General features: G+C 40.4%; 1 protein-coding gene across 4 annotated transcripts in view; it reads left to right on the forward strand.

Annotated features, from left to right (window-relative positions):
- Window positions 1-26,030, forward strand: part of cadm4 (cell adhesion molecule 4) — a 297,768-nt gene that overhangs the window by 260,217 nt on the left and 11,521 nt on the right. For 3 of the 4 annotated variants that reach the window (XM_036135284.1, XM_036135281.1, XM_036135282.1), the window contains exons 6-7: window positions 9,256-9,428; window positions 25,160-25,279. In XM_036135284.1, the coding sequence (XP_035991177.1) occupies window positions 9,256-9,428; window positions 25,160-25,279 (293 nt within the window). The remainder of the gene's footprint in view (window positions 1-9,255; window positions 9,429-25,159; window positions 25,280-26,030) is intronic. The other variant, XM_036135285.1, reaches the window with a different exon arrangement.

Here is a 26,030-nt window from a genome sequence, read left to right on the forward strand (position 1 = left end):
CTGGAGGCTGAAAGGCACGGGACCTTTATACTGGAGAGGTGGAGCCGGAACAGGTGACAGCAATTAACAGCCCCAGTGCCAGGAACGTTACAACTTTAGGGTTTTACATACTGTTTAGTATCTCTGATCGATCACCAATGTTCTGCATCTAAAGCTGAGAAATTAGATGTGATCAAAACAAACAGACATAAGAAGAGAGAGGGGTTGATGTTAAAGTGTGAACTGATGGCTCTAGCTATTCAGCAGTGAGCAAATCTTCTGTGAGAAGTGTAGTTCTTAGCGAGAACAGGTCAGCTGATGCATTTAAGAATATATACTTTCCTTCTTGGGGTTTAGCTTACAATGTTTGCAATATATTTTAATAAACAATGAAAATAGGCTCCCTCTATATGTTTTTTTTCTTTTAATGGCAGACGCTAAAATGTTTTGCCTATAGAGTCTCAACAGTTTGTTTTCTATTAGAAGGATAGTCCATTATTTTTGAAGTGGAGGAAAAAAACTCAAGCTCTATGTTAGGAACCTTGAAACAGTTGTCATATTAGCATTAGACAGGTTTTTTATCCTGGAGATAATGACTTTTTTCCAGAGGAAATAGAGTTGGGAGGTAGTGTGTCACTACTGATCTTCCTATATGTGAAACACACACTGACAAAGGACAATGTAAAGCATTTCAGGTTAGAGCAACAGTCTGAAATACAAGTACTGGAAGTAAAAATCTATTAAATCTGTTCATTTAAATGCTTTAATGTCTTTGCTTTTTGCATCCTGCTTTAATCTTTGTTTCTCTCTCTATTATTCTGATCACAAATGCTTCTCTGTCATTTATTGAGCCACTTTGGTTTTGAGCTCTTGTCTTTTTGAGCTATTTTGTATTTTTATTGTGTTTTGTTATGTTTTGTTTAGTCCGTGTTTTTACGGTTCGTGCGTTCTCCTTTGGTGTTTTGGTCTTTGTTGTTGGGTTATGTGTGCTTCTATTGTCTATGTTTAGTTATTGCCTTAGTTTTCACTGATCTATGAACTTGCCATTCTCTCTCATTTGTTTTCCCTCTGTTGCCTCCAGCTTCCTCCTCCCTCATTGCTCCTACACATCAGTAGTCAATGGCCTGTGTTTTTATTTTTTTTATCCAGTAATCACCTCTCCAGTATATATATGCCCTGCAGTTTTTTTTTTCACTTCTCCTCAGATCCTCCTGTTGCTCTCAATGCCATCATGATTGCCTATTGTTGTTTTTTCTTACAGATTATGTGCTGTATTACCATATTTGGTTTGTTTGGAGTTGTTTAGCTTTCATTTAACTAAACACCTATCAATGATTCTAGCTACATGATGACAAGCATTTGAGTGCACAGACACATTGAAACATGACATTCACATGACATTTCCTGTTTTCGTTCAAGTTTGGCAAGAGAAGTTATTTGGTGGCATCTCTATCTCTGTTTCTATCTCTATTTCCTGAGTAAATATTTTATCTGTTGAAAGCTATGCAAATGGGGGTATGGTATGAAGGCATATGAAATTGTGAGGTTTTGTTTTGAGGATTTTTTTTTTTTTAAGAACTCAAAATTCCCCTTTGGAACAGGCCCCATTCAGACAACATCAGCTTCAAACTCCAGGACAAATCTAGATTTATCTAAAAAGTTTCAAAATCCTCTAGCTATTATCGAAATATGGGTAGCTGCTATATTTTTCAGTTTTTTTGTGTTCTTAAATGTGTACTGTAACTGTAATGCTTGTATTCACCATGAGAAAAGAAAATATTAAATGGACTAAACTTCTTATCCATTTTCCCGTGATAATACCTGCTCAAAATGCTTTAATGCAATGATTCTCATTCACCGAGCTGCACTCACAATGTTTTGACGCTCATCCGCTTATATGTAGAGCAGTAGGCAACTCGGTTTTACGTGCTTTGCTCAACGCCGCATTGGCATGAAACGAGGAAAGCTGGAATTGAACCCCAGCTTTCTGATTGCATAACAACTATTCCTTCCTCTGAGCTACATCTGTACTCTGTCACCCACTGAAGCAGGTTTTAAACACAGACATAATTTAAAGCTGTCCCCCTGAATAACTTTAGCAGATCCCATACTAGATATAAAAATATTACACCAGGATAATTGTTCTACTTAATTCCTCCAAAATTTTGAATAATTGTAAAGTCCCTCCAATCTCAAATTCCTGCCTAATTATTAATGTTGGCCTTCTTTGTTCTTTATTCAAACTGACTTTTAAAATGAACAATGACTACTTCTCGGGTTCTTTCTTTCACAGAAATATGTAGACATGGACTATAAATGTCATGTTTGATGAAACTCTCCTAAATGCGACCCAAATCCGATCTTTTTGCCCATATGCGACCCATATCTTTTTCACGGCAGTGTGAACGGCCCAATTCCAATCGCTTCACCCCAAAAATTTTGGATTTGTGCCACTTCCATATGTGGTACTAATTCAGATATGTGTCAGATTTTTTTCAGTGTCCGCTGTCTGAATGGTCATGTTGCATTTTATCCGTCTTTCACGTCACTCTCCTGTCTCTCACTACACATCCACACACAGTAGCTGTTAGCGCTCCGTAAAAGACTGTTGTTAATGGCTGTGCTGATTTCTTCTTACCTCACTTCTTCTTGCTATGATGTGGTCTTAATATTGTCGGCTACCAGTGCTCAGCAGCTTTCTAATAATAACAAAGAAAGATGCCGGCCGGTATATCCGTGTTGTTGTTTTTTGAGCCGTTCAGACAGCAGAATGATGGCGGTCACATTTAATAGTAGTATGAATGGCCACCTCAAGAAAATCAGATTTCAGCAAAAAATCGGAATTGAGTATCAAAACCTGCAGCGTGAACATTGCCAAAGTTAAAGCAATGAAAGCTGTCACCCAACCTCGCGGTCACATTTACATTTATTAGTATGACTTAAAGAAAGTGTCTTGGTAAACAGGAAAGTAAACTCAGACTGTCAAATAATCGCCATCCTTTTTTGTATCCAGGAAAACCTACATGGGTTTGTGACAATGTGTATTTAAGAGGACGCTTCAAACTTCGTCTATAATCAACTAGTTAGTAAGGGTTTGTGACTTTGTAAGTGTAGAATATACACAAAATCCGATCAGCAGTTAATACTTTTCAAAGCCAACTTTGAAACAAACCTTTATTTTTCTTCCTCCGGAGGGTCCATGGACTCTGTGCACTCTGCAGAATGATATTGGGCCCTAAGCTGTTAAGCCCTCTTCTAGATGGTCCGTCTGTCTGTGGGCATCAGGTCCACTAAAGCTCCCCCAGCAAAGCTCCAGGCAGCCAAAGAGTGAGCGTGTGTGTGTGTGTGTGTGCGCGTGTGTTCATGTTTTTGTGTGATCCATCTGAGAAGACTGGCTGAGAAGCGTGTTGGCCATAGGCCCTCTGAAGCTTTGTAGTGGCTGATTGGGAGCGCTGTGTGTCTGTATAGATGTGTGCTAGCGTGTGTTCTGTGGATCATGGGTTGGGACTGCAGACTGCTTTGCACTCTGACCTCCATCTCATGCTTTGCTGCAGACACTTGCACAAAAACACCAGGCCATGGTCACCCCCGCGTTTTCTTCTCTAAGCCTGGTCAACCGCCTGTTAGGCAATAAGGACCAATTAAATGCCGCTACCTTTTGGTGAAAGGTCACACTTAGTGTGTATGGTATTAAGACGGAAGATGGGGATGCCGCCGTGTCACTTTGCTCCATTACCTCCTTATTTGTGAATTAGTGTTATAAGGGATTACAGAGGCCAGGGGTGTAAGTATATATTTAAGCTGAGAGTACGATTCTGTATTGCACATTTAGTATGAGAGAGGGTTTGCAAGAGAGGGACTGAGCAAAAAAGAGGTTTAATTAGACTTCCTGAGGGATTAGAACCCAGATGAGGCAGGATTGTAATCTGTCCAAAGTGGCACGAGCAATGACACCCAGCCAGAAACACACGCTCTTACTCACACAGATTTTCTTCACCCGGATGTGTCTATAATCCTCGCACCTCCTGTCTGCTCTGCCTGCCTGTCTTTCATGACCAAATCATTTTGTCTGCCTGCTCTTGTCCTTCATTTTCCGCCGCATCATCTCCTCTCTCTTTTCCCCTTTGTGTTATTACACTCTCTCCTCCTGCTTTTGTCTTTTTCCCACCTTGCACACCTGACACCCTTTCCCCCTCTCATCTGCCATTCTCTCCCTCCTGCTACCCGTTTCACACCGTTGCTGCTCTCTGACCATCCATCTCCTCATTATTTTTCAGGATGCAGACCCCTGTTATCACTGGAGTCTTCTTCAAAACCCCTTCTATTCTGTCTCCTCATCTCACTCACCCTCGCCCTCTGGGCCACTTTACCCTCCTTTGTCACCTTTCTTTTTATAGCACCTCTGACTGTTTGTGCTGCAGTCCATTCTTATAACTTGACTTTCTTGTGCCACCTAATGTCTTCTGAATAGTGTTTAAACTATTGTTGTGTTGAAAATAGTCACCCACTTATTCGTAGGCTCTACTAAATAAGAACAATATTTTGGTTTGTGTAGTAAAATGTCTGCATTTTGAAAGCAAATACTACTAAACCTAAATATTTAATTGATTGTCTGTTTATTGGCTTTAAGTGCATTGGAAATAGCCTCAAGTCTTCTCAGAACATTAGCATCAAATAAGGTGACACAAATATACCAGTTCATCGTACAGAAACAGTATAAACATTTTTCATGCAAATCTGTTAAATATTTCATACAAAAAAGGGTTTGGGCATCTTTGTAAATAATTCAGAAGCAATCACTTGTTTGAACTTGGAATTTCCACTTATGTAATGTTTCTTTGGCATGCTTATTGTTAAAAACATTTATTTTGTTTGTTTACTGCCTCAATTTTCTTAATTATTTTTATACTTCAAAAATTCTCAGCTCAGATTAATTAAGGCCCAAGCCATTTAACAGTTAAAGTGGAATGTTTGGGGAGTTTCTGTGCTTTGGCATTTTCAAAATAACTCGACATACTAGCGAAAGCAAGCTGATGTCAGAGTTAGTATGCTCAGTCTATTAGTTATTTTCTGGTGCTATTGTTACAAACCCGGAAGAAAGATGCTTGCCTTCGCTGTGACGCTGCCTCTGCCCGTGTGGGGTAGTCCTGTATCTCTGCAAAATGCTGTCAAAAAAGGGTAGTTGCTGTCACTGTGCAGATTAGGTTCCCAAAGAGTCACTTTGTTTCAACTTTGAGCTGAAATGATTGTGCTCTGCCTCACATCACCACTCGTTGGTGTTAACTGGGCAATGTCAGCGTGGTCAAGGCGGGTACTTCCTAGAAGGGACGGGTAATGAGACCTCTCGTTTTCCACGACAGGGAGGGTGTTACTGCTCAGAGCACTGTTGCCAACTGATGCTATTGGCTGTCCTTAACAGTCCCTAGATGATGTCATCACCTAATTTGCATGTTTGTTCATGTACTTGTGATCCAGGCTGTAGGAAAGAGAAGCTTTTGGCAAGACAAAAAGGGGATTAAAAACACTAAATATGTTTGGAACGACAAATAAACTTTCTGAAATAACTCCTGGATTTTTATGCATTGCCTGAATCCTACTGCATACATCAACTTACTTTGACCAAAGACACAAGTTATCAGAGGCACACAGTGGACGAGGTGAAAAGGTGATGGAAGCTATGTGTGACTCAAGCTCAGGGAATTATTTTAGGGCATGTTTCAGAGAAGAAAAAGACTACATTAAAAATTATATTTATATTTTATTTATATTCCGCTTTGTAGTGCAAGGTGGAATCACCGGAAGCTTTGTGCATGCGTTGCAGATTTGCAATATGAAAACGGAGCGGAGTGGGTCTCCTCTCTGCTCTCTTTGCTCTGACTGCCAGCGGGGCTTTCCAGACGAGACAACTGCATGGCAGCACTTGCTGCTACCTCAAGACAGTAATTGCAGAATGATTGGTGCTTTCAAGTGAAGTCACTAAAGTCACCAGAAACAAGAAAAAAGTTGCTAGATTATCCTTCATCACTTTTTTTGAGAAAACAAAGTTGCAAGAGTGGTGTGAAAAGTTCCTCAATCTAGCGACAAAGTCACTGAGTTGGCAACTCTGGCTCAGAGTGCAGAATTCACGAGGACATGCGTGAATCAAGCAAAATAAACATTTCAGCATGATTTTGATGAAGGAAGAGCATCATAACACAATTAAAAGCTAGAAGAAGTAGATTTTTCATGATATAGACCCTTTAAAGATAGCACGTTGCTACTAGCATTAGCATGCTTGGTTGATTTAGGTTGCAATTCATTACGATCAGTTTGACCGGCCCGGCCTCTGAACACTGCGTTTACTGTGTCATATAATAAACACATACATTTTTAGTGCTTGAAAGATTTCAGTGATCATTTATGAACATCTCTATACATTAACCGACTAACTCTAAAATGGACGATGGTTTAAAACTGTGAACAATTTTAAACACAGCTTATGTATCTGTTAAGAGCCAGTTGATGAGGGACTCCTAAAATCGTGCGATTTCCCAATTAAAAGTCATACAGTCATATTCAATAGATGAAAATATTATTGAATCGTTCATTTATTTCGGTAATAAAACGTGTTATATAAATGAATTACACACTGTCTGATGTTTTCAAGCCTTTATTTCTGTTATGTAGTCTAAATATAATTAGTTTCTGCTTACAGTTAATAAAACATGCTATAAGGTTAAAATATTAGATCAGATAAATAAAAAATAATAATACAGAGATGTGGGCTTAATGAAAAGTTTGTTCAATACCTGCTTAAAGGTTGTCTTCAAAAGGTGCTTTTAATTTGACAAACGAACCTCATTGGAACACATGTTCTAATTTATTTAGTATGACTGTACTCTACAAGAACAGAGACATTTGTTTTCTCTCCCAGGGCTGCAAGGAAAAAAATTATACCATTTTGTCCTTGGAACCATGGTTTGGGGGCTGCTGCAGCTGCCCTTATTGCATGTTCAGGGCAGTTGTTTTTTTTCTAGCTCGTCTGAGAAATAGGAAGTGGATATGCTGCAGTGAGTTTTCCGGTTTAGCTCTTGTGAAATATGAAACAGGTCAAGTAAAAGAAGAAATTTTACTGTTCTTGTGGGGTGTGTACAGCACTTTGGCCATTTTATCATTTGTTTTGTCAATGTAACATAAATTATTAGGCTATTCACTATTTATAAAGACGTATTGTATGCTATTTTGTCAGCTACATGTTTACACGTTTTGATTTTACAGTAAAACCTATTGGTCGCCAGTCTACATGATGAATGTAAAATAGATATTTATGTGTGGATGAAGTGGGAGGATTTGTACTCTTATTGAAGACTAACGCCAACGTCTTAGGCGGCGATTCTCAAAGTGTGGTGCGAGCTGCCACTAAGGGGTGCACAAGATAAGAAAATGTAATAGCAGTCTGATAATTACACAATTACTGTTTTTTCCCCCACACAACAAAGACGTGTAAATAAACATTTCCTTTGTAAAAATTTAAATCAAAAACTGTAATTTTAATGAATTAATAAAAAAAAGTATTGACATGAAAAATGTCTTTATTTAGAAGAAGTCTTCTTCTACTCCTCATTTTTAAGATGAAATATAGAAGAAGTTGTCTTCTACGCATTATACTGTATATGCTCACCTGGCTTCTACTTCATTCATTCTTGCTAATATTAATAACACATTTTTTGTTATTATGTATGTTCTGGTCATTTGAGCATGATTAAACATGCCACATATATCTCAATTAATTTTAAATCCTACTTAAAGGACAGGGAATTTTTTGTATCAGTAGGTAACTTTACTTCAGAGATGACAAAAATCACATGTGGGGTTCCCCAAGGGTCCATTCTGGGTCCCCTCCTCTTCAATATCTACATGTTCCCTCTAGCTCAGATCATAAAAACAACATCAGCTACCATAACTATGCAGACGACACACAGCTCTACATCACCATGTCACCAGGTGACTATGAACCAGTTCAGGCACCTAGTAAATGCCTAGAAGAAATCAATACGTGGATGTGCCAAAATTTTCTTTAGTTGAATAAAAACAAAACTGAAGTAATAATTTTTGGACCAATAGAGGAGAGATCAAAAGTTAGCACACAGCTCCAGCTGCTTCAGCTAAAAACCACTGATCAGGCCTGAAATCTGGGTGTAGTGACTCAGACCTGAACCTCCAAAAGCATCTAAAGACAATTACAAGGTCAGCTTTCTATCACCTGAAGAACATTTCTAGGATTAAAGGACTGATGTCTCAGCAGGATCTGGAAAAACTAATCCATGCGTTAATTTTTAGTCGAATAGATTACTGCAACGGTGTTTTCACAGGTCTGCCTAAAAAGTGGATCAGACAGCTGCAGCTGATCCAGAACGCTGCTGCCCGCGTCCTTACCAAGACTAAGAAAGTAGAGCACATAACCCCAGTTCTAAAGTCCTTACACTGGCTCCCTGTATCTCAGAGAATAGACTTTAAAATACTTCTGTTAGTCTATAAATCCTTAAATGGCTTAGCACCTAAATACATCACAGACTTGTTATCAGTGTATCAACCATCCAGACCATTAAGGTCTTCTGGCTCCAGCCTTCTCTGCAGAACCAGAACCAGAACCAAACACAGAGACGCAGCATTTAGTTCCTATGCTCCACTTATCTGGAACAAACTTCCAGAAAACTGCAAAAGTGCTGAAAGCCTGAGTTCTTTTAAATCAAGATTAAAAACACATTTGTTTAAGACTGCCTTCGACTGTTCTAGTTAAACAGTTCTGCTGAAACATCCCTAGTTCAACTTTTTTAGTCCAACTGTTTTTAATGTTCTATTTTGTTTCTACATTTTATTCCTACTTGCTTTTATTCTGTTTTATTTTCCTATAATTTAATCATGTAAAGCACTTTGCATTGTCTCTGTACTGAATTGTGCTATACAAATAAAGTTCCCTTGCCTTGCCTTGCCTTGCCTTGCCTATATGGCTTTAAAAAAGCTTGTTATATTTTTTTGTCTACCCTCCACCAAATCATCCAAGGAAATGGTGACTGTAGAGTTAATGTGTCGCGCCTTACTTTTTCCATGAAAGTGTATAGAAAACATTATATAAGTATTTACAAATAAGTTATTTCAAGTTAAATTTTGTCACCTCTCCTTATAGTTTCTGGTAACTGTCATTGATTGAAATTCTTTTTTTTTTTTTTTAATTAGGATCAGTTGATACTCTTAATTCTGCATAATTTTTAATATTTGCTCAATCTTTCCCCCCAGGCCAAGAAACATTCAGTGGTCCAAGATAAATGATACCTTACCTGAGCGAGCAGAGGTATCTGGATCCACTCTTCAGATTTCCCGTCTCAGCCAATCACACAACGGGACATACCTGTGCCAAGCCCAGAACAACTTTGGTCGTGCCGCTGACCATTACACCCTGTTGGTGTATGGTAAGTATGCCAATAGTTGGTTTCATTCGTTTTTTTTTTTTTCATCCCACTCTTAAGCTGGTTCTGTTCTTAGTCATTTCATGTTTCTAAGTTCTATTGTTGTTTGTTTGAGATTGGAGTCTCTTTCCACAGGTCTGTTAATTTTTATTGATCTCCTTGGTTTTTTCCAGCATCTTTACAGTGTGGCTGTTGAGGCACAGTCACTTTAAATCCTGGTGCATTTTTATCTGACTTTTGGCTGTGTATTTTTTTCATGTGTTACATTTTATTCTTGCTGTGGACATAGCAGGTATTTTATTGCTAAACCTCCTGTGTAACTGATTTCGGATGATGTTCAAGGTTCCTCATGAAGTGAGCTCAGAAATTTGATTATTCAGTATATTCTTTTTGAGTTCCTGTTTTTTTTTTTTTTTATCTCTGCTGGGACACAATTTTCTCCTTAGGGAATTTAGAATAACTGAAATCTCTTGAGTGGAATAAATAAAGACGGCTGAATGATTTTTCACTGAAAAAAAGGTTTTGGACTTACGCTTCCATTTTCTGAATGAAGTTTGCCTATACTTAATGTGCCTGGATGGGTTAGTCCTTGAGTGCTCTTTTTTTCCTCCCTCACAGCCTAAAAAATTGTGAATGTAGATGTATCGTTGTGTCTAAATTGGCTGTAAGAGTTGTTTTGTGTGATTGAGTGTGTTTTTATGTTAGCACAGGCATGGGATGGTAACCTTGTCACCTGTCCAGGGCCCCAACCAAAGGCTGGGAAAGGCTCCAAGCGCTGTGCAACAGATGAAAGAACAGAGTTGTTGTTTTGTTTTGTTTTTTACCTTTTTACATGATTGAATTTGACAGAAAAACAGCAGCTAAGCAACGGTTGCATTTAAAATTCTAATTCAAATGGATGCTCCTTTTTTTTTTGCGTGGGCAGGCGTAATGGATAGGAGGTAGATTTTGGCAAGGTCCTTTTTTGTAATGTATTTTTCCCAGATGTTCCACCTAGATTCACTGATAGTGACTATATTCTTGATGTATATATTATCGTTTTTGTAGCTCATTCCTTTTCCACTGTTTTTAGACCTGAAAGCAAGGAAAAGCATTTGTACAATGATTTATCCTGTGAGGAGAAAGAAGTAAGAAGAGACATTGCCTGGGTGCAGTAGCTTGCAGACACAACAAACCAACACACTATGGAGAGCTTCAAATGCATTCTTCGGCGACCCACAGTGATATCACAGTGATAAATAAGCACTTGTAATCAAAAGCTGTCATTTCAAACACTAAATGTCAGGTAGCATTCAGGTAGCAGTTGAAATTTCAGTTTCTATTGTGAACAGCAATGTTCTCTGTTACTCTGATGTGCGCCGTCGTCAGCTCCCTCATTTCTCGATGCTTAAATACAGTATATCAGTGAGGCATGCTGTGGTTGTGCAAGTCTCCCTTATCTCTGCTTAATCAGTAGCTATGTTTACATGCACACAATTTCACGATTGGATTGGTATGTGTTCAGAGTAAAACACAAAAAATAATCAGATTGTACCGTTTATATGGGCACACAATTAATCCGATCATGATGTGCTTTTATAGGCTTTAATCAGAATAGAGCAACTCTGACTTGCGCAGTTATCAATTCTCCCTTTAAGCACCACAAGGGAAGTACTTCCATCTTTGCTGAACAACAACAACAGAAGAAAACAAAGAGTTTGTTTGTCTTCCGAGCGCCCAGGCTGACTTATTATTACTGAATAAATAATCATTTTAAACTCATTTAATGTTCCAAATACAAAGATTGTTTCAGGGGTGCAGACAGTTTTGCTTCCCGACACATTTCCGGCACTCGAAGCAGAAATACGTCACGTTGACGTGAGAGGGACATGTTCACTCAGGTCCTCTGGCCACATTCAGAATAAGTTGATCCTGGCAAGTTTTTGCACGCACGCCGATCAGATTGTCAATCGGCATAAACCACTCATCTCATTCAGAATACAATTCCACTCGGATTTAGCTCAATCTGATCACAATGTTACGATAATGTTTACGTGACACGTTTTTATTCCAATTAATGATGTCAATGGAAACGTAGATGCTGTGTGTTTTAGCTTGTGAGAATTCACTCCATTACAATTTCAGACTATATCGGCCCATCAGCTGTAACCTTTCTGGCAACACATGGTTTGGTCCCATGAAGGTCCTTTCAAGTTAATGCCACAAAAGTGTTTGCCGGAAAGAGAGTTAAAATACACGAGCACTGTACAATCAGACACCAGCTGCAGTCCAACAGCATCTCTTTTATTTGGCTCAAACTTTTAGAAAAACAAAGTTACAGCTGAAGCTTTTTGTTTATTTTGTAGGAGAACATTTAAGAGGGACATTTTGAAATCGAGATTGATCTGACTCTATCCTACGCTGATAGTTGTTTTTTGCAGACAGTGGATTCATAAAAAAAATAAACAAAAATGCTTATCAACTACCCATTTTTTTTTATCTGATAAACCCTACTGAAAGACCTGCAGCTGCCTAAGTGGTCTGGCTATTGACTGCTTGCTCTAGCTGGGACGTCTTCCCTCATATTTTGTTGTTCCTATTATTAAATCCAAGATTCCAATTGTTTTCTAATCCCGGGGAAACCCCCTTTTTTCCAGCGGAGATATGATGGATGATGGTGGATGAGGAGAAACCTCTGTCTTCTGCGTGCAGTCAGAGGAAGTGACTGTCGTCATCCACACATGGAAGCGTGTTTGTGGTTTTTAGGGCTGTGATTCAAAAGCTTCATGTTATGTCAGAAGAGTCAGTTTTAAAATGACTAAACCACTTCTCATAATAACAATTTAAAAAAAAGGCTTATTGTGATTCCTTCCATACTCTAAAACAATTTCTGGGTTTCCTAACTTTAACACATGATGACATTTTCTCCGGTAAGAGTTTCCCAGTTCGGTTCCACAGTATGGCTGAGTGAGAATCACAGTGGAGATCTCAGCTTCTCAGGAATATCTTGTCGCCTCTGTTTGTCAGCAACTGTGGCAAATTAGCAAACTTTCTGTCTGAGCTTGAGTTGCATCGGAAAAACAAGCTTCTGATGTAGGATAGTGTTGTGTCAGCCGCACATAGTGGAACGGACTAAACATGCTGTGGTTTAAGGACAACACAGGATTTTTCTTTCACGGGAGTACGGCAGTGTGGATAAACTGCCATGCAAGCTCATCATTAGAGGCCAGATTCTGCCGTGTTTTTTGATCCCGCCTAATTGCGGGAACGTTGCCGTCACTCAGCAGGCTCGCTCCTTTTTGATCTGAGCACCCCCACCCCCCTGGTGGAGGCTACTGTCATTGCGTTCAGCACCTGATCTGGAGATCACAAGCAGAAAGGGCGACTGCACAGAACAGAAATGTGTTATGGTACAATTTTGGCCTCCTTTTAGTTAGCAACCCCTCACCAGCGATAACACTGATACTACTTTTCTCTCACACATAGACGTACTGTACACACCGATGTACAAGCTTTCAGAGACACTAATAATGAGAGTATTTTAGGGTCGTAGCAGTGGCAAGATAAAAGGTGACATACCGCCCACTAGCTTCTTGTTTTTCTTTCTTTGTGCAGTCCTTAGGAGGTTGGAGCTCTGTGTCTGTATCTGTCCTCTCCTTTTAAGACATATCCTTCTCTGTTTGCTTGTCTCTGAGGCCTGTCCTAATAGCATGTGATGAAAAAATATTCTCCCATGTAAAGATTTCTCCTATTTTGGCTTTTATGTTGCACTTCAGGTTTTTTTTAGATCACTAATGAATATTAAGCTGAGACAAAGAAAACCTGAGTAGATTTAAAATATAGTTTTGAAATGATTTCATTTATAAGGATAAAAGATATGCAAACATACCTAGCCCTATGAAAACATTAGATAAATAACAAAATAACCAAACCCCTTGTTAAATTATAAATTAACTGGGAATTACCACAGTTTTTCAAAAGCTAAGCTCAATTTGACTTGACTCGTCTGCCACTATCTTATGCAAAGATTATGGAATCAATAAATCATTTAAACAGAACCTGTTTGATAGTGTGAAGTTGACAAAAGGATGCCTAAAAGCAATGTTTCCTTCCCCAATCTAAAGAAATTCAAGAACAGATGAAAAAAAGCTATTTTCATTCATCAGTGTGGAAAGCCTTTTAAAACCATTTGCCATTATCGACAAAAGGAAGAAAAAAAAAGCATGGAACAGTGGTGAAACTTCCCTGGAGGCCAGCCTACCAAAATTACTCCAAGAACACACTGAGGGGTCTTCCAGGAGGCCTGCATGCGTGCCTAAGATAAAGTCAGTGTTCAAGATTCACTAATTAGAAATAGACTTGGCGAAAACAGTAGCCTTGGGTAAGTTTTAAGGCGCCGCTGACCAAAAAGAGTTCGAAACCTTTTTGTTACATTCCCTAAAATGTCTTAATCCCCAGTGTTTTTGTAAATATTCTGTGGAGAGAAGGAACAGAAGAGGAATATTTTAGGATATATATGTGCCGTTACATCTGGGGTAAAAAGAACACAGCATTTCATAATATGAACATCTTCCCAACAGTCAAACATGTTGGTGGTAGTGTGGCTGCTTTGCTGCTTTGCTGCTTTATGACTTGGGCGACTTGCGGTAGTTAATAGAACCTTGTATTGTGCTCTCTACTAGAAATACATAAGGAGATTGACTAGTCATAAGTTCATGATCTTAAACTCAAGCACACTGGTTTTATGCAGCAGAAAAACGATTAAAGAATGTCTTAGAAACATCTAAATTGCTTTAAAAACAAAACTTAAGGCTGTGCAGTGACGTAGGTGAAGTTCGGACTTCAAGCCTTTCATGCTCCAAAACTATTCTACAAAGATGGCCTGAATTTGTCCACAGCGATGTAAACGATCCTTTAAAATTTATGGGTTTCACACCCATTTATAAGGTGAGGGGCGGTCACTTTTTCACATTGAGCCAGGTTTATTTGAAAAGCCTTTTCCCCTTGGTAAATGAAATCATCCATCCGTCTTCCAGTCCATCAGGGAGCAACATTGGGACACGCAGGACGAACCATTCTCACACACACACACACACACACACACACACACACACACACACACACAAACACTGCAGATTTGAACCCAGAACCTTATTGCTGCTATACAACTTTGCTAATAACCGGCCACTGGGGAGCCCCATTTGAACGCAGCTTTTTCTAATTACTTTGGTTATGTTTGTCTGATAATTAAATTAGTTAGATGATGCGAAACATTTTAGTGTGGGGAAAAAAAATACAAGAAATTTAAACAAATACTTTTTCACAGCACTTTTCTCACCCATTTATTGCATGCTAGTGGTCTGCAAGTCATTCCGTGTCCCCTCATTTGTGAAAAGAAGCATAGAAATCCACATAAAAACAAAGCCATCTCCAGAGCCTCTGTTATGCACCGCAGATTTATATCAGTCAGCTTCTTAAATCCTCACGCTGCTGCTTTGCGTCAGCAGCGGTGTTACTGTTCTTAAGAGAAAAAGTACCAACTCACCGCGCTGGCAGATTGTTTCACTTCAGACGCTCATCTGAAAGAGATCAGGGCCGTTGCCACGCACCATTATATGAAACGCCGCTCTTGAGTTTTGAACAAATGTCACAGCAGATAATGAGGCAAACATGGTGTTAATTCTTTTCTTTTGAAACATGCAAGGATCTCCCCTTACATTCAGCCTTTAAAGTTCTCGGAGATGTATGCGCGTGTCTGTTTAAACGCTGCATAAAACTGGAGTGTAGTGTAAGCTATACATCTCTGCCAGTGCAAATAATCCACCATGGATGATTTAATAAGGTGTTAGAGAAATGCCTCTGGGAATTAAATGAAGCTCATCAGTCAATATGGAAAATAAATATCGTTCTGTGCTGTAAAATATGTTAGGATGATTTATAACTCCAGCACCTACCCAGAGAGTGCTTTCTTTTTTCTTTTTTTTTTAGTTTTAACTTCCCACGTTGTTAAGTTCATGGTCTTTTAATTTCTTTTAAATTGTGAATATCCCTTTTCATGGCAAAAAAAAAACAACTTATTGTTAATGATTGTTGTGACAGAAAAAAAGACTAAGCTTTTTATGTTGAGGCTGCTGATTTTTGTTCCAGTGTTTTTCCTAGAACTGCTCTCGCTCCTGTCCGCTTCACTGCACACACTCAAGCTCTCCATATGTTTTTCCTCAACATCTAACTGTCTTTATGCTCTACCCACTGTTCTCACCTCTTTTGCACCTCCTGTTCAACCTCCTCTTCCTCTCCTCACTTCATGAACACCACCACTGTTTCTCACCTTGCCACCCATTTGCCCCCTATTATAGGTCCATCTGCACTTCAGTTTCCTTATGTGGAGGGGGGGAAAAAAGGCATAAGCGTAGAGGTGTGAGGAGTTTGGGGATGAGTGGATGAGGGGGAGCGAGCGAGGCACGGAGTGATAGAGAGAGCGAAGAAGGGAGCGAAAGTTATAGAGGAAGGACGATGGAGGTCGAATGCAGGTTAGAATTCAGTACCTCGGCTTGTCAGATAAACTAAATGTCAGTTCGCTTGGCTCCCAGCCTTCCCAGAGGGAATCCCAGAGCACACTGGGGGAGGAGGTGAAAGCGGAGCGGGAGCGCTGGAAGATCTGAAATGAGTCAGCGGAAAATAAAGAGTATTGTTGCAGGTTCAAAATAGAAAATAGCTCACGTAGACAGTTATTTGCCAACAAAAACTAAGGTAAAAGCGGCTTGGTGCAGGTGCCTTGGCCCCTTTACGTAAGGAAGACCAACTTAGTTTTTGTGAAGGCCGAACTGAGCGAGAGGTTAAAAAAAAAACTTCCTTGGAAGCAGACACAAAGTATGTTTCTATTGTTGGTTGTTTCATTCCTTCTCCAGCACTGGGAAGTTGTTAACGGAAATTTCTAAGTGAAGGCAGGACCTTCTGACTTTCGCATTCCCTCACATTAGAACCAACCAATTTCTTACTGTTTTGATTGTTGTTGTTCTTTTGATAGACCAACAGAAATTAGTAAATAGGAATGAAGTGAAAGTTTAATTATTCTTATTGGTCTTTGCAACATAGCTCAAGCTCAGTCTGACTGCCTGAAGAGCAGCTGTGACTTTCAACTATTTCTCAATTGGGTCTGAACTTTGACTAGGCCATTCTAGCACATGAATATGCTTTGATCTAAACCCTTCCAGCTCTGCCTGAATGTTTAGGGTATCTTCCCTGTTAGAACATAAAACCTCTCCCCCCAGTCTCAAGTCTTTTGCCGCCTCTGTTAGGTATGCGTTTGACTCCATTTCATTCTCCCATCAGCTCCGATAATTGTTTGCGTCTCGTCGCAGCATCATGCTGCCATTGTACACGGTGTATTGAGGGTGTTGGCTTTCCTCTACACAAAGCGTTTTGCATGTAATCTGCTCTGAGCAGAACACGTCTTGCACGTGTTGCTCTGTCCCCTACTTGGCCCACGCCAAACTGACCACAGATTCTTCCATCTGTGCAGTCATCTCTTGATACACTAGCAGTTGCGCTATACTTTTTTAATTATCAGAATATCGAGTGAACAGTGCTTGGGGAGATGTCCAAAGCTTAAGATGTTGCTTAACTTAACCCTTTTTTAAGTGTCTCCACCACCTTATCCCTGATCTAGCTAGTATGTCCACCACTGGTCCTCTTTCTCTTACAATTTCTAGATCTACTGGATGGATCGGATTTTATTTAGGGATCAGATGAAAGGGGACTGTATTTATTTGTAAACCCCAGTGAAAGCTATGCATTAATCTCCTTTCACTTCATTGTCCATTAGTTTGTGTTGGTCTATCACATGAAGCCCCCCCCCCCCCACCCCCCCCCCCAAAAAAAATTATAGATTAAGCGTTCATAGTTGTAATATGAGGTGAAAAAGTTCAAGACATATTACGTTTTCCAGTGCACTGTCGATATAAATGCACATGTCTGTCAAGGTCCAAAGGGCTGCCTCACCTAATTTAACTGCGCCGCTGCACCGAGATGAATTACCAAGCCAGTAAAAGCAATTAGGATTGAATTTCAGAGCATTGGAGAAGGACAGAGAAATGCATGTAGACTAAGACTGAGAGGGAAAATATACCAATCTTTTACATATGAAGCACACTTACATACGTGGCGATATTTCTGCGGGCCAGCGGGGAGAAGTGAACAGCAACAAGAACAGAAGGACTAATACTTTTCTTCTAATACTCTTTGAAAACAAAGTGGAATGACAGGAAGATGAAAAGGACAGGTTGCGTTGATAGAGAGGTGAACCGGGATTAGTCGGTGTCTTCTTGACTGTTGTAATGAGCTGTCAAGATGATCGGAATGAAAAACGCAGACCTCCGTTTAATGAAGTGAGACTTTTAAAAGTGCACAGAATGAGAAGAGAGACTAAAAAGGTTGGAGGCTAGTGACAGACGGAGCCAGACTCTGAGATAACTCAGAGCCACGTTTGTCTTCAGTTCTGCCTTCTTTCCACACATGACTATGCACCTGACGGCAGAGTAAATTTTGAATGAGCCTTCAGTCGAACAGCGTTGGCCTCCTTGCCCTCAGCCATGGACCTTCCACCAATATCTAACAGTCAGCTCACTGATAGACAACTGGATAGACAAGAACCGCTCCGGGCAAGGCCCTTATAATCATGAAAGCTGAACATGAAAGAATCCATGCTGGTGCCCCTCTGCAAGAATGAGATACAAGCAGCAACGTCATTATCGCAAGTGCTGCCTCGCCCATCCCTGGAAATAACGTGGGCTGTGTGTCTGATTGGCAGGCGTATAGTGTTAATGAATAACAATATGATGGGGGGAAAAGAAGGGATGCTATCGGCCAAGAGAACGACAGCTGTATGGCATTCTCCTTAATTAAGCTGAAGAGCGGCGGCGAGGGAACATAGCCATAGAGGAAAGAAACTAGAGAAGCCGGCTGAGGCGGCCAAATGAAGGCTAGGCAGAGAATGGAGTGCAAATGAGGGGCTAGGTTATGGTTGATTGGAGAGAACAAAGACGAAGTAAGAGATGCTAGAAAAAGTTGAAAAAGTGAGTAAATTAAGGTAAGACATTAATCATTTTGCAGTTAATTAGAGCAGCGACCCCAGCTATAATAATATTCATCCCAAAGGCTCAAAGCACATGGAAACATGGAGTACTTTAGCTCTGCATTAAGGCACGCGGTGCCACAAAATGTATTGGCCTCCTTGTAGATTTCTTCTGCTTTTCCTGTTTTTTAATAAAAGTTTCAGATCATCAAACAAATGTCTATATCAGACAAAAAGAAACCAAAGAAATAAATTAAAAAAAACAGTTTTTGAAACAATGATTTCAAATAACTGATTGTACCACCCTCGGTCAACCACCGCCATCAAGCGTTTGTAATAATTGGCATTAAATATTTTGTAATTGTGGAAAGATGTTGGCCAACTCCTCTTTGAAGATCTGTTTTAATTCAGCCAAACTGGAGGAATTTCAACCATGAACATCCTGTTTAACTCATGCCACAATATTGCAACCGGATTTATGCACAAATTCTTGCTAGACTACTCCAAAACCCAATCTTCTTTCTTTTTTGGAGCCATTTGGAGGTGGACTTTCTGGTGTGATTTGGACTGTTTTACTGCTTCATGACCCAAATGTGCATGATATGAACATCACAAACTGATCACCAGACATTCTCCCTCAGGATTGTTTGTAAATAGCATGATTCATGGATCCATCAATTATGGCAAGTCATCCAGATCCTAAAGCAGCCCCAGACCATTAAACTACAACCGACATGTTTGACCATTACTATGGTGCTGTTTGAGTTAGTTTTACACCTGACATAATACGATGCACCACATTCCTACTGTTCCACTTTTCTCCAAAGAAACTTCTGATCCATCCATCTTCTTCCGCTTATCCGGGGTCGGGTCGCGGGGGTAGCAGCTTCAGTAGGGAGGCCCAGACGTCCCTCTCCCCGGCCACTTGGGCCAGCTCCTCAGGGGGAATCCCAAGGCGTTCCCAGGCCAGCCGAGAAACATAGTCCCTCCAGCGTGTCCTGGGTCTTCCCCTGGGCCTCCTCCCGGTGGGACGTGCCCGGAACACCTCACCAGGGAGGCGTCCAGGAGGCATCCTGACCAGATGCCCGAGCCACCTCAACTGGCTCCTCTCGACGTGGAGGAGCAGCGGCTCTACTCTGAGTCCTCCCCGGATGACTGAGCTCCTCACCCTATCTCTAAGGGAGAGCCCAGACACACTACGGCATGTGTCAAACTCAAGGCCTGCGGGCCGAATCCCGCTCGTTAAGGCAATTTATCCGGTCCTCAGGAGCCATAATAAGGCATATCATGTCATAAATTAGAGGCATATATCCTTTTAAATTGTATAAAGTGGCTAAAACTTTGCCTCCTGTAGCGAATGTTGATTTTGGTAACTATGTAGTAACAGTATCCTGCCACTAGATGTAATTTTCCCACATGTTAAAACAACCCAGAAATGTACAATAAGCGGAAAGGTCATGCAGAATGATGAGAGTTTAAGGTCAAGTTTTTTTTTTCTTTCAGATGAACTGTATAAACTGGGCCTAAAGGTCCTACTTCTATGTAACGGGGCTTTTTTATATTTCTATGTAAGCTGAAATGAAATTATGAAATCAAAAGTGTCATCTATACACGTGCAACCGGCCCTTTTAATGACTTCATGATGCCAAAGTGGCCCCATGTAGAAATGAGTTTGACACCCCTGCCCTACGGAGAAAACCCATTTTGGCCACCTGTATCCACAATTTCGTTCTTTTGATCACGACCCAAATCTCATGACCAAAGATGAGAGTGGCAACGTAGATTAACCGGTAAACCGTGAGCTTCGCCTTTTGACTAAGCTCTCTCTTCACCACAACAGACCGGTACAGCATCCACTTCGCTGCTGACACAGCACCAATCTGCCTGTCAATCTCCCGTTCCATCTTTCCCTCATTCCTGAACAACACCCAGAGATACTTAAACTCCTCCATTTGGGGCAGGACTTCCTCCCCGACACCAGAGAAGGCACTCTGCCCTTTTCCATCAAGATCTGACTGGGGAAATCTGAAATGGGTCGAGGTGTTTCGTTTTTGTTTTTTTTCTGTCTACAGTGGACCTTAACTGAGGCAAGTGAGGTCTGCAGGGCTGTAGATGCTATTCTGAGTTATTTTGTTACCTCCTGAATGAGTCGTCGGTGTGCTTTTGGAGTAACTTTGGATGGTCATCCCCTCCTTGTACGGTTTACCACTGTTCCATGTTTTCACCATTAGTGGATCATTTCTCTCTGGTCCACTGTCTTCCCAAAGACTCAGAAATGGCTTCATAACTCTTCCCAGACTGATAGATGTCCATCACTTTGTTTCTCATCTCGTCTTAAATGTTGACAGTGATGATCTGCATGACGTGTCGCAGATCTTTTAGCATTGTTCATAATGTCAGACAATTTATGTTTAAGGGATTTCTTGGTCTTATGGGTCAAGCATTAATCAGGACCGGGTGTGGCGAGAGAATTAAACCAAACAACGTAGCTGATCACAGTTAATTCATGATTCAACACATAGGGCTTGGTAGATTGTTTTATGGCTTTTTTTTCTCAACACATTTTAAAACTGCTTCTTTTCTATTCACTCACGTTATCTTTGTCTGACAGTACGTTTTGGTGAAAAGAGAAGAAATCGGAAACAGGACAAATGGATTTTCACCGCTGTGTGCATGCAATTTTGTCATTTCTGGATAACAATTTTTTTTTTAATATATCTTTTAGTTTAGTCTTTTTATAGAATGCATCACATACTTATTTCAAAGGGAGAAAGACAAAAGGCTAGCCTTGGAAGAAAAAAAAAACGAAGCAGGAGGGAGGGAAGTATAGTGCTGACATAAGAAGAGTGCAAAAAGAGATTGATGATCTCAGGGCCAGTGGGAGAAATAGGGAGACGAGACAAAGGAATACTTACCAATAAATTACTCCTGAGCAGAAAGGGCAGCATCCTTGCATGTGTGCAAGAGTGTGTATATGTGTGTGTGTGGGGGGGGGGGGGGGGGTTATGCGTTGTTGTGTAACCACAATGAGCTTGAATGAGCTGTGTGAGTGGCAAAATCTTTTTTTGAAAAAAAAAAAAGCTCTACCTTGCAGCTTGTTTTCGAGATTCTTTGATGAAGACGTTCATTTTTCAGACTTCAGCAGTGCTGAGGACCGTGCACTCACAAACACGAACACACACACACACACACACACACATCCTCACCCGCGTATTCATTCCCCTCTCAGCTCTTGTCAGCCATTATTTTTCGTTTAACAGCAATATGAACTTGTCTCTTTCTACCTCTCCATTCGCCATTGTGTTTTCGCCATTGATTTGGAGGATGGTGTCAGGATCCAAGCTATTGTTCAGCATCAAATGAGACAGTTCCCCGCATGGCACTGCTCCACCGAGTGTGCATCTGTCAAAGACTTTCTCTGCTTCCACTGAAGCTTGGAAAATGCGTCAGTGATCACAAATTCAATCCCAATATATTCCAGTTGACTTGTGGGTTAATACCAGTCTGTTAGGTAAATTATCATCAACCATTTAAGCCTGTCCTTTTTATTGTAAAGTTCTGCTTTCACCCATTCAGATGGTTGAATAGACGGCCAGAAATGTATCACATTTGAAGACATTACTATTTTAGGTAGAGAAGTCTGCATCAGTAGGTAAATAAATACAGTGGATCACGGAAATTGGAGGAAATGGGAAAACAGCTACATAACAAAAAACTGGATATGGCTACAAATTGATAACAATGCAGGACAAATAGTCAGTGAGACTCCCTAAAGGCTGACAAGAACACACAAGATGTGGAAATACTGCTTATGTTCTACATGTGGTGACAACCGTGTGTATTTCCCATATACCTGGACTGGATAGGATCTTCCATCATTGTGTCCAATGAAACAAAACCTGATATTTTGGGCCAAAAGCCTTCCATGGATGAAATTATGAAATATTCCAAATACCAGTACTTTATGAAACAAAACTTTTCTGATTTGTGTGATAAAGCTGAAGTTTTTTTCAGCACTTTGTATGAGCTCCTTGTTATTAAAAAACAGAGCATGGAGCTTTTCAAAGGGGGTGTTGACGTCCCACTTGGCTGCTCTCCCAACCTGTTAGAAATTATTTCCACCCTGAAATGCTGCAGACCTTTTTATTATTTTGTGGCAGCTTGAGAAAGGAAAAGGAAAACATCTACAAATAAGATTCCTGTTATCTGCAGAAATGCTCAGATGACTTTGCAGTCGTTGGGTGCATCACAGTTGGACGGGAAGCTGCACCCCAGGGAGTTGGTAGACTGCTTTGTTGCATAGTGTGACAAGAATCATCTCATCCTGAATGTGAATAAAACAAGGGATATGATTGTAGATTTTAGGAGAAACAGGAATAATATGACACTGTTACCATCCTGGGAGAAAAAGTGGAGGTGGTGGAGGAGTATAACTACCTCAGTGTTCACCTGGACAACAAACTGGACCGGAGATGCAACTGTGAAACTGTCCACAAGAAGAGACAGAGCAGACTTTAGCTTCCTGAGGAAGCTAAAGTCCTTCAGTGTTTTTAGGAACGGTGCTGGAGATCTTCAATAAGATGGTGTGGAGAGTTTGATCTCCTCTGCCATCATCTGTTGGGGTAGCAGCATCAGAGCAACTGACTTAAATAAGCTCAACAAGCTGCTAAAGAAGGCCAGCTCTGTTCTGGGGACCCATCTAGAACCTCTGGAGATGGTTCTGCAAAGAAGGATTCTTCATAAAATGAAAAACATTATGGGCATCCATGAGCATCCTCCTTATCTGACTGTCGTACAACAACACAGAGTCTTCAGTCAGAGGCTTCTCCACATCTGCTGTAAGACCGAACGCTACAGGAGGTCCTTCCTGCCAAAAGTCATAACCATCGACAACAACAGCTCGTTGGATAATCCCCCATAACACAAATCCACAAGCATCTAATTTCCCTTTGAGGTTAATAAAGTATTTTTGAATTGGAGTAATCATTTCCTCAGCAACTATGTGTGACAATATACCAATTTGAAATTCATTATCTTATTCCAGGGTGACTATTAGATATACAGTTGATCTCAAAAGTGTGCAGACCCCTGATAAATGGCAAGGCTCTTCTGACATAAAAAAAAAAACAAAGACACGTATAAAACAAATTTAATTTGATGGTATTCATTCCCCCTGAGGTTGCACCTGCAAGTAATTACAGTGAATCTGATCACCCTGTAATAAGATTTTGGAGTCCCATGAGGGCTTTCCTGGCAATCGCTCATTTGCTTCCATTAACAAAGGTTCTCAGAGAGGTTGTGAATGATCAAAATGGCCTAATTGTAAAAGGCACCATTCAAGAGCAGGGTACAATAAGAATAAAGTTCTCGGCATTACTAGGATGGCAAATAAATGATGCCCTGTGTCTTTTACCATGACACAAGGAAGGTGGTCTTGAATAATTCGAGATTATATAAGACAGCAGCAGCAGTACAAAAACTAAACATTTTCTTTAACATTGTTAAAACAAGACAGGAACTGGTCGGGGAAGCTGCAGGGATTTTTTTTTATACCTGTATTCTCAATATGTTTGGACTAAGGAGTAAACTTATACGACAAAAGCCTTTCTTTGAAAGAAAACATACGGGCCAAGCCAAAATCTCTCAAAACCTTACTAGGGGCGACTGTGGCTTGGTGGGTTGAGTAGTCGTCTGGCAATCTGAGAGTTGTGGGTTTGATTCCAGCTTCCCCCTGCCACATGTCGATGTGCCCCTGGGCAAGGCACTTAACCCCAAGTTGCCTACCGAGCTGCGTCTCGGTGTATAAATGTGTGTGCGTTAGTGAGAGCGACTGGGTGAATGTGGCTATAGTGTACAGCGCTTTGGGTGGTCAACATGACTGGAAAAGCGCTATATAAGTTCGGTCCATTTACCATACTATGAATCACCAATGATGGCAGCATTGTGCTGTGGGAGTGACTTTTATTCAGTTGGACCTGAGATTTCTCTGAAGGTGGATACATTTTGGAACAGCTTGACGTTCTGTCCAGTTTTCACCGAAAACCCTCAGGAGTGTGCTAGAAAGCTTGGGATTAAGAGGGAGTTAATCTTTCAACATCCTCGTGAGTCCAAGGATAATACCAAACCAATGGCCTCAACAGCAAAACACAAAAGGTTTTTAAATGAGTCAAGAGTTCAGAAGTAAATCTGTCCGACAATCTGTGGGATCATGTGAAGCGAGGTGTGGACGAGAGATGCCGTCACATTCTGATGCTTTTTTGAAACATTTTTCAAGGTGAGTGGGCAAATGTGAGTGGGCAAGGTGTGGCATGTTGATAAAACTCCTACCAACGGTAAATGCTGAAAGAGTCTTATTAACACTTATTTCAACTCTTCTGTTTGGATAGTGCAGGACACACAGAATGTGACATTAAATGTGTTCAGGTTTCAGGGATTTACCTCGTAAAAATGTACATGTCTTCCGATGCTGCATGATCAGTCTGTAATGTTGTCTATCTCGCAAGAGTCTTTCAGACTTTTGTCCGCAGACAGAGGAGCATCCATTAACTCATTTAATATTTACATTCAGAACATCCCCTGTCGTTTAGAACGTGCTGTGTTAACCGTGTTTAAATGTTTCCGCATGCTGTAGATAATAGTGTTTGTGTATGTCTGTGCCATCCCATTCCCTGTCTGTCTGTAGAGAATGTGTCAACCACTACCACGGTCCCTACCACTCCTCCCACTCCCACCACCCAACCCACCACCACCCATCCTACTAGCTCCATCCTCACATCAAACCTCCTGCCTCTGGACCCGATGGGTAAACCACGCACACACGCCTTCTCACTCCGCCTCCGCTAACCGTCGAAGCAAGAATGCTAAGAGAACGCTGTAACCTGCAAAGACATCGCTTTCATTTACAATTATGATGCTGTTTTTAAGAAACTAAAACCTCGTAATGATCCTACCTTTACAAAAAAAAAAGGGGGGGGGGGATATATTTAGCGTACTGTTTTGAATTTGTTTTCAGGAAGAAATAGAATAAAAGCTTTGTGAGTAAATGTTTTAAAAAGCAGTATTAAATAATCATGTGAAGCATTTACTTGCTAATTAGGCTAATTGGCAACAGGTCAGTGGGACAAAATAAAAGATAATTCTGGTAAAGCTGAGTCTTTTGGAAGACTTATTATTTAGTGAAACAAATAAGTACATACTTTTTTTCTCAAACATTGTGTTGTTATGATGACAAACATCAATATATATTAGCTTGGATATTAGATGAACACAAAGTAGCGCATAGCTGTGAAGTGGAAGGAAAAATAAAATAGGAATCTGAAAAGTATGGCAGGTTTTTGGATTCAGCTCTATTTACTCTGAAACCCGTTGACAAAATCCATTACAGCCCTCAAAAGTCACATAAGTAGTAAGAAAATTGTTAGCCGTGTTGTGTGTTATCACTGAAAAGATGCAGCTGTTCTGTAACGACCTCAGATGTTTCTTAGAGAACATCAGTGAGCGAACAGCGTTGTGAAAACTAAGGATGACAGCGGAAACGAGAGAACAGACAGAAC

Source organism: Fundulus heteroclitus, chromosome 3 (genome assembly GCF_011125445.2).
Source record: "Fundulus heteroclitus isolate FHET01 chromosome 3, MU-UCD_Fhet_4.1, whole genome shotgun sequence".
NCBI classification, from domain to species: Eukaryota; Metazoa; Chordata; class Actinopteri; order Cyprinodontiformes; family Fundulidae; genus Fundulus; species Fundulus heteroclitus.